This window comes from Triticum aestivum, chromosome 2D (assembly GCF_018294505.1).
Source record: "Triticum aestivum cultivar Chinese Spring chromosome 2D, IWGSC CS RefSeq v2.1, whole genome shotgun sequence".
Lineage (NCBI taxonomy): Eukaryota > Viridiplantae > Streptophyta > Magnoliopsida > Poales > Poaceae > Triticum > Triticum aestivum.
In genome coordinates this window covers 37,774,421-37,783,990 of record NC_057799.1, presented here as the reverse complement: position 1 = coordinate 37,783,990, position 9,570 = coordinate 37,774,421, and the positions used below count along the sequence as shown (strand labels likewise).

Below are 9,570 nucleotides of genomic sequence, written 5' to 3'. Positions count from 1 at the left end.
TGTTATTTAATGCATGGAGTGTTTTCATCAAGAAAAGAAAGCTGTACTTGAACAATTCCAGCAAAATTGTTGGAATTTTTTTTACAAATTTATTGCAGTGCTGCCTATGAATTCTGAAACTCAAGCACCCAACAAACATTTTCAGACAATTAACTAGTTAAAGCAAACAAGCACGGCTCCCAAAAGTCACCTGTTAATACAAAATACAGTGGGGGCAAAACATCCACAACAAACCAGGGAATACTCAAAAAGTGCAATATATCACACAACACCGGGTCATTCACACCAAGAAAACAAGACTCCTATCATCAGTCACCCCATACAATCTCTTCCCAAGTCGAATTATAAAAACATCAGCTAGTATGCCTACTCATTGACGACAGCTAGGTTTTGCCCTGAGCTTTACTGCACTGGCTAATTTGCAATTGCGAGGTTGTATTCTCCAATTCAAGATATATTTTTCCTTTTTGGGAGAAACGCCAACACAAAACTTTTAAGTTGAATGAAATTCTGGGAGGCCTAAAAAGATGTTTCTTTAGCTCATGCAACGGTTCCTCTTGTTAACAGGGTAGCAACTTTAATACGGCCTCTGAATTACAAATAATTATTAATTAATTATCCAATTCAGTTCCATTAAATACAAACCTCACAGAGACATGCGAGAACATGAAACTAAACCGACATTTGCTTCCCTAAACAGCAAGAAAGGCAACGTGGTGACCCAAGTCTTTCACACATTTTTTTTTTTTTTGAAATCATGATATCAAATGTTAATGTTCAATAATTTCTAACATTTTAGAGTTAAATATCTTGAGTCAAAAAGAACTAGGATAAAAGAACAGCACCATATTATAAGCGCTCACAATGTTTTTACCTAATTGAGTTGAAGTTGAAGATGACGAGGGCTGCCCAGTTTGTGTCAAACTGGGTGGCTGAAGTGGGTTGGCGGATGATACTTGCCAGAGTCATCCCCATTCGACGTGTTTTGCTGGGTTTGCTGTAGAAGGGTTTACATACATCTTATTGAAGGAGATGGTAAAATGAACACATCTATTAATAGTAGCAAGATGATTACAGCAAGCCTACCACATCTTTTGGAACAGTATTGCCCGACGGAAGATGATCATCCATTGCACCGCTGTGAGCAGACTCTGCTGAAACTTCCTCATCATATGGCCTTAAGCAAAATAAGAGGAGAATGTCAGGTGCATGGGGCAAAATAAGATTATTAGTTTGGCAAATATTTTCAGTTTGCATGGAAGTTAACAGAATAGAAAACAGAGCAAAACAAAAACCATGCCTTGGACTTGGAGCAGCATTCAGATATGCAGAGAATGCACAGGAAATGAAGGTGTTCTTGAAGGTCTGATCGGAACAAGGTGCTCTTGAGGCACAATATGGTTTGATAACATCCAGAGACTTCTTTTCAATATCTACACCAAGCATCCATGGCTTCTTGTTAACACCCACTTCAGACATGAGGTAGACAAAATCAATACCATAAATGCTGAAGGTCGGGTAGCCTGGTGTAGTCTTCAGTCTATTCAATCTGCATTTATGAGTTCTACTATCCCACAGGTGAGGTAGCATCATAGCATGATGTGGGTCGGCTGATATGTCATCAACATGGACAGTGTGCCCCTTTCTCCAATGGTCCCAATAAATGCTCCTAAAGCATGTTCGGATCTTCCAGCCATCAGGTACAGTCTTAATTTCATTATACAGAGAGTCCATTTCATGATGCTGGAGGAGCTCGGTATCAAGGATGGTATCTAGGAAGTCAAGATATGCAGTAGTCTTGAAACTCCTCAGCTGGATAAACTTACCCCATCTGAAACAACTTTCGATCTCAATGAAGTTGATGAAACCATTGGGGAAGCCGGTGACATCCCGCGTTGATGATTGGCTTTCAGAGTGCACATTGGCCTTGGGCAGCGGGACGAAGCGGAGAAGAGGATCCTTCTGAAGCACATCACAGACTACGATGCCACGCCAGAGGTCGACCCATCCAACAGTGCTTACTCCGAGAGAGATCACCTTGTCGGTTTGGCTTAGCAGGTCCCGTGGCAGGACATCCGAGGGCACCTGCAGCTGTAGGTGTTTGGTGCTCCACTCTTTCGTCTCCGACGAGAAGACGCGCAGGATGTAGTGCCCAAGGTCCCCACCCGGGGAAAGATCAGCGACCAAGAAATTGTCGCCCTCGCGTGGCACGACTGCCGAGAGCCACTGGTGCTTGTATGCTGGAGGAGAAGGAGGGACCCTTTGGATGATGCTCTTGCCGCCGGATGCAGCCTTCTAGACAAAGTACTCGAGGTGATGGGAGTCTTTGTCTGTGCTAGGTGAGCCGGTTCTGATGGGGAAGCAGAGGAGGGCGAGGTCATAGGTGGAGGAGACGACGCGGGGCTCCGTGGTGCAACACCCTTGTATGCTGACTCCGGCAAAGTGGACGCAGAAGTAAGAGACGGCAGGCGGGTCAGCGAGGCAGAAGGTCACCTTGAATTCGTGGCCCGTGCTCGTCGTGCCATTCACGGTGGTGGCGTTGTCGCGGTCGGCGAAGTAGGCTGTGCTGTCGAGGAGGACCCGCAAGGGGTAGCGGGAGGGGTTGGCGCCGGCGGGATCGGCGGCGGGGGGGTCGAAGGAGCCGGACATCAAAGATCCCGCCATGGCTGCTGGGGCCGAGAAGGATTTGGGAACTAGGGTTAGCTGGACGGCAAGCGATTTCGTTTCGGAGAGAAAGCGGCGTGCGGGCAGTCTGGGTTAGATTTGTCTTCCTTCCCGGGCCTGGGCCTGCGCCGTGGCAGCCAGCCTATCCACGTTCCCGTCCCCCCTCAAAAAAACAAAAAAAATTCCACGTTCCCGTAATTTTTTTCTTACTGGACGATCTTCCATTACTAAGCTGAATCAGAACGATCCAGTTAGACATAGTTTTATAACCTGCGAGACCACAACACTGTGGTTTTAACATCTACGTGACCTTCTTTCAAAAAAAGAAAACACCTAGGTTGACCTATCCTGGCTAGTTCATGTCTAAGGGCATCTTCAACGGCAACCCGTAAAATTCCTCCCGCCTCCGTCCACGGACAAGGGACCAGTCTAGTCTACGGACACGAATGCTGGAAGACACCATCCAACGCTAACTGCATATATTTCAAACCGCATTTTAACTAACTGGACAAAATTAATGAAAAGCGGTATTCATTAAAGTTCAGACAGAAAATTGCACAATCATCCATACATAGCATGCAAATTAAGTCTAGTACAACAATGTCTCTAATTCGACTAGATCCCGGATGTCCAACAAGTTTTTCATGAACGGATCATGTGGTTTCGCACATACTCCCCCTTCAGCTTCATCCAACAGTGTGTGCACATAAATGGTCGTCCCTCTGTTTTATGGTACACCACGGTGGCGCGTGCGGGCTATATATAATGTGTACGCCAACGTTAAGTGAATGAATCAGTCAACAAGTTGAGCAAGAGGAAGTAAAACTTACCATCTCCTCCATGTCCGTGTGCAATGGTCACTTTGCCTCGAGCTGACTAACCAAATTGCAAAACTTGATGACGCTATCCTGGATAGCGTGCCAGCGATACAACAACGACCTCACGTTGCATGGTTGAATGATGTACATGTCGTAAGGCACAATCTGCTTTCATGCATGAAACTTTTCATGCACTTGCTCCCAGAAGCCCTCTGCTACTGCCTATGAAATCCGCGGATACGGCAAGCCACATATCGCACAACAACTCATCCTCCATGGTCGAGTAGCTCACCATCCTTCTTACTCTAAAAAATGACATAGCATTTGAAAATAAGCTCAATGACATTTGACCAAACACCTGCCCAGCGTGGTGTCCGCCATGAAGGTCGTCGGCAAGGGGCGGAGTGTACCTTGGTACAAACGGATCTAGGGTGGAAAGCTCCATCGGAACGGCAAGCGGGGTCGTCGGTGCTGGTTGTAGACGTCTGGCAATGCCTCTATGGCGGCCGGAGACAAATAGCAGCGGCAACGGAGGTGGAGCGTGCGGAGGCAAATCAAGGGGGAGAAGGGGCGGAGTGGAAGGAAATGAGACCGGGAGGGGGATTGGGTGGGCCGGGGGTGTCGGAGTCCTACGTTTCGGGTGTCCGGACTCCTACAAACCTCCCACTTTGTCTCAAATTTGCGGGAGAAATCACGTCCGGGCCGTCCCACAGACCGATACAGGTCGGCGTTGGATGGCTTCCGCGGTCTGGACAGCGCAATCCAAAACGGTTGCACGAGGTTTGCGGGTCCGCTTTAGAGATGCCCTAACACAATTCCTCATACACCTGATCGCTTTTAGTACCACCCCCTCTCACACTCATAAGCAACGTCTTAATCTTCTGAATAAGGCAAGCATCACGGGTCCTACTGATAGTCTCCTGGTTAATCATCCCCATCGCTTCCATGCAGTCTGTTAACATAATGAACAGTAATGAGCTCCACTCTAGCGCGAGTGCAACTCCCTCTCGACAAGCTTCCAGCTCAGCCACCAGTGTGTTATCACATGTAAAGACGTGATGGCATGAGGAAAACAGGATTTGGTCGGCGTGGCCTCGAAGCACCGTGTCCTAGCGCACCATTCCCATGTAGTTCAGAGATACTCAAAAGTTTTGCTTGCGTTTATCAAGACAAATGAAGGAAATAATTGATAGCGGCACACCCATCAGTTTGTCGTTGTTGAGCGGAGACTCGGTAGTATGTTTGATATGCTGAAGCTAGTTGTAGTATAAATTTGAATGGAGAATATTCAAATTGCTGGGAGGATTGATTTCCGAAGCTTTTGAATTTTAAACTAACAAATTCAGACTTTTTTTTTCAGTATTGTCCAGGCGATCTGACCATTCATCTTAGAGAGAAATGAGCGTACCTACCAGCCTTTCATGAGCCCCGACATGTGGGACCACCTTGGCGGATTGGTTACAAAATTAGAAAAGGTAAATCATACCATGGGATTGGTTAAATGGGGAGGGGGATGCTAAATGATGGGGTTGAGAAGTGGATATTAAAAAATAAACAAAACAAATTTAAACGTACTCATATAGGTAATCAGAGTGTATTAATTTTGCCTTGTGAAATGAAATGAGGGAAATATTGAACAGAGGCTCGCTACTACATTCAATATGCCGGAGCTGGTAGTACAAGTTTGAATGGAGACTCGCTAGTATAGTCAAATTGCCGCAGAAAGCGAATGCCGAGGCTTCACAATTTTAAATTAACAAATCACTGTTTTTCCTTAACCATTGACCGGGCGGTCTCACCATTCTTTGACATGAGCCTAACTACCACTGTTTCATCGATCGATCATGATCTCCCTCAGAAATGTATCCGTGTCTTTAATTATATACCATCACACTTGAAATTGTTAGAACTGAAAACTGAAACTGAATGCGGAAGCAGCGAGCACTATGCGACAATGCCTTTTTCAGTCTTCTTTTCAGCCGTCCCATCATCGCCTAATCACCTAAAGCAGATTTTCTCATTAAATGACGCTTTTTATTGACTCATTATGTAGTCATCGCCCCATCTTGCCAATCTTCTTATAAGTATTGCTCTTGTCATGAGATATTTATTTAGTGGGTGAATTTGAAGATGAGGGTAACCAGATGTGCTATCATGTAGTGCCGTAGCTTCTTGACAGCAAACACCAGTGCATAACAATGTTTTCGAAGGAGAGTACACATGCTAAGCTCCTATGAGCACACGACTGAGGTAATAGAGGGTATTCTCTTTTCGGTTTTCATTTTATTGTGCCAACTTGACATATAAACAATATGCCTCTAAATAGCCGTATCCATGACCTTTTTCATTCTGCTTGGAGGAGAACCCACCAAGTGTATAGCATTCCCTTGCCGTAGGATTATGTATCACCAACCTGCTAGTTTTTTTTTAGAAAAGGAGGAATCACCCCCGGCCTCTACATCTGGGAGATGCATGCGGCTATATTATTTATTATTCACAAAGATCTTACAAAGAAATACAACTGTAAGCCCGAGGCCACCATCTAGACGACATCTGTCGCTACTCATATCCTCTTGATGAAGGGGTGCCGAATGTCCGGGCCAAACACCAAACGGACATCGCACAAAAGCCTAACATCTAACGCCGGATGCCCCATCCAAGCCACATAGGCGGGACTGGGTAACACCCCGGTCCGGCGCACTCTCAGTGAGTACCACACGCACACGCTGCAAAGGGCCGTCACCTCCGTCTTCCCTCGATCCATCCTCAAAGCATGTACTGACGCATCGACCTTGTCAGGCCTCTCTGCCATCGACGCCAGACAATGTCGACCTCCAGCGCGTGTCCATTACCACACATCTGACGCCAAGCCTCCACTGCTCCATACCGCCGAGAATCGCCGCCATGAATATGTAGAAATAAACACTGCTCCACCGAAGAAGCCATCCGCTGGTCCCTCGAGCCCGAGTGCCTCTCCAAGGATGCCGCCCCCAAGGGGGTAACGACACATGAATGCCACCGTCATCCGAACAGCTGATCTAGGGTTTCCCCCGGAGGTATTAGGCGGGGTTGGGAGCTTCACCTCGATGATGCCTTCATGAAAGAAACAATGATAAGGGCATCCTCATCACCGGCTCCGGCCAACGACCAAAGACCAAGTTTTCACCTGGATCCGTCCCAAGAAATCCACCCGACAACCTGTGCACTGTCTCGACCGCCTTCAAAGCCCCAGATCTAGCCGCCTAGATCCGGCGACCAACCGCAACAACAGTGGCCACCGTAGGAGCCTGGCGCACCGGCCACTGCCTGAGTGCGCCACCACTGGAGCCTAAGAGGAGGGCTCTCACCCCACCTCGCCAAACCACGAGAGCCGCCAAGATGATCCTGCACACTCATTGCCGTCTCTGATCTAAACCAATCCGCGGCAAAACCATGAGATCGGCGATGCAGATCCGCCTTGGATAGGGACAGCATCACGCCATGCCGCCGCGGGAAGCCTAAGCTTCACCTGCCGCCACCTTCCAGGGCCGCCGCCCCGGGATCCAGCCGCCGGCCACCGCGACCAAGGCCATCATGGCCCCGCGAGCCCATCGAACGACCGGCGCCACCAGATCTTCCCCGGAGCCTAGCAGCACCATGCCGCCGCCTTGCGCCGTCGCCTAGACGCGCCGCCGCGACGCAGATCGGGGGAGAGCGCCCCGGCGCCATGGGTGACCCGCCTCACCTGATCTGGCGCGGGAGGGAAGAGATCCTCCGCCGCCGCCATCAGCCACCTGGGACTTCGCCCGGCGACCTCCTCTAGCGGCGGCGGAGGGGAGGGGGAGGATGGACGTGCCTGGCGACGGGGGCTAGGGTTTCCACCCGAGCCGCCCTAGCGGGAGGGCGACGCGGGAGGGCGATAGAGGATACAAACACAGCTAGCATGTATCTATCCTCGGCGCTACTGGGAATAACACGTGCGGCTTAGATAAAACAGTAGATCCTCCAGACACGAACGGGTAATCTTCAGAAGAAAAAAATAAGAACGGGCAATGCATGCTACTGTATCACCAAAACGGATTCAAGCGGGACAGAAGCCGATGGGATACATTCAGATCGCCTAATGTACATTTCTAGCTCGCCCAATACCTTGTTCTACTTTTCTACGTAGTTCATTTACGTGTATCCTCGCAGTCGGTGTGTCCGCTCGACGACGACTCTGTGATGCTCTGCAGCGCCGGCCGCCAGTGCCCGCCTCTGCCTCTGCCTCTGCCGGGGGCGGCGGTGATGCTCCGGTGGTGCCGGTCCTTCTCCAGCCGCTTCCGTTCCTGATGGTCGGCAGGCTGCCTCTGTTCTCCGCTGGCGGCCGTGGCCGCGTCGTCGCCCGTCAGCCTTGGCAGGTGCCGCCGCCGGTGAAGCCGCGGCCGCTGCTGCTCGATGGCCTCGTCGCAGCCGCGCATCCTCTCCTGCTTCCTCGTCTGCACGGCCTTGGTCACCTCTGCACGCATGCACCACGGATTGGTCGATTAATCTCCATGTAAGCAACAGAGGGAACCGGACAAGAAGCGCGAATGGAATCCAATCCAAGAACCGTCCTTGGTCGGCGGATTCATCAGGATAATAGTACTAATTAGGCACGAACCTTGGGAGGTGATGAGACGGTAGACCTGGCCGAGGAGGAGCGTGTCCTTCGGCTTGAGGAGCTTGATCTTGGTTATCCTGGCACCTCCACGTTCTCCGGCGACGGCGGGGCCGGGCTCGGAGTCGACGTGATGCAGGACGACGAGGGCGACGTAGTGGCCGGGGTTCCTGCGCATGACGTCCGCCGCGGTGGCCGGCCAGTGGAGGCGCTCCACCTTGCCGTCGCCCGGGTGCTGGATCACCACGGCCGCCGCGTCCGCTGCCTGGCAGTTCCCCATGTCCGTCGGTGTGAGTTCTCGCGTGTGGACTCTGGATTCTGATGAGAAGGACGGGCGGGGTTGGAATTATATGGGGAGCCGAGAGGACTGTGGTTAGCGAGGACTAATTTTAAATCTACTTCCGGACGTGCGATGCTGGTTGTTGCGAGATGATCAAAAAGGAAGGAGTCAACTTGTTGATTAGGCTCGTAGATGTCGACGGCCAACAAGGAGAAGAGAAGAAAAAGTTCGCCGGCCGGGATGCAACAGTGGAAGCACAGGGTAGATAGGCATCGATCGTGCTTGTCTTGTTGCGCAGGCATGTCGTGGGCGCGCCATATGCATGGCGACAATGCTCTGCAGGCTGCGGGCAGCTCTACCAACTGGACTGTGAAAGAGTCGTCACATGTAAACTTGTTTATATTTGAGGGCAGCTTGTAGGGTTTTTGTATGATAGATACCGGGTCTACGCGTTTCATAAACATGTCTCTGTGTTTAATCTACGTAGAGGGATTCAACTGCTCTAAGAATTTGCAAAAAAGTACTACTCCCTCCGATCCATATTAGTTGTCACTGATTTAGAGATTAAATCATCGGCAGTTAATATGGATCGACGGAGTACTACTACACTATCTGTTTTAAAATATGTTGCATATTAGTTTTGTCTCGGTTCAAACTTTGTAAAGTTTGAGCAAGTTCACCAAAGAAGAAGAAAAATCAGCATCCAGAAATAGAAAATCAATATCATTACATGTATCGCGGAATATGTATTTTTCACGTTGTATCTATTTGGTATTGTGGATGTCAATATTCTTTCCACAAACTTAGTAAGGGTTTACAATGTTTGACTCGGGACAAAATAAATATGCAATGTATTTTGAAATGGTGAGAGTTTTTACAAATGACCTTATCTCTACTATTAAAGGAGGATCGAACGTCGTGATGGTTCGACCACCTTCGATCCCCACCTCCCTTCTTACGACAACCATGTGGCGATGGGCCACGCCCGCAGCATCCCCGCACAACAGAAAAAAAAATCGAAACTGATCCCGCACGAGAGAAAGAAAAATGAAAAGAAAACCCACGTACGCACGTCCCACCCCCACTCCCTGAATCCCTCGCTCCCGATCCCCTGTCCCCGAGAGGAATCGCCGCCGCTGACCTGTTCCTTTGCCGCTCGACTCGGCAAGGCCAGAGCCTGACGTCTCCTT

General features: G+C 49.6%; 2 protein-coding genes across 2 annotated transcripts in view; both read right to left on the bottom strand.

Annotated features, from left to right (window-relative positions):
• LOC123055597 (uncharacterized) overlaps nucleotides 1-2,664 on the bottom strand; it is a 3,417-nt gene extending 753 nt beyond the window's left edge. Inside the window, exons 1-4 of the mRNA XM_044479547.1 lie at nucleotides 2,434-2,664; nucleotides 1,301-2,295; nucleotides 1,087-1,177; nucleotides 875-997 (exon numbers count right to left, since the gene is read on the bottom strand). Coding sequence (XP_044335482.1) covers nucleotides 920-997; nucleotides 1,087-1,177; nucleotides 1,301-2,295; nucleotides 2,434-2,664 — 1,395 coding nt within the window. The 3' untranslated portion in view covers nucleotides 875-919. The remainder of the gene's footprint in view (nucleotides 1-874; nucleotides 998-1,086; nucleotides 1,178-1,300; nucleotides 2,296-2,433) is intronic.
• Nucleotides 2,665-7,456: 4,792 nt separating this feature from the next.
• LOC123048567 (uncharacterized) lies at nucleotides 7,457-8,429 on the bottom strand. Its single transcript, XM_044471649.1, has 2 exons — nucleotides 8,104-8,429; nucleotides 7,457-7,959 (listed from the first exon to the last, which is right to left on the bottom strand). Exons 1-2 carry the CDS (start codon nucleotides 8,378-8,380, stop codon nucleotides 7,634-7,636), a joined length of 603 nt encoding a protein of 200 aa, XP_044327584.1. The 5' UTR covers nucleotides 8,381-8,429; the 3' UTR covers nucleotides 7,457-7,633.
• Nucleotides 8,430-9,570: the final 1,141 nt, after the last annotated feature.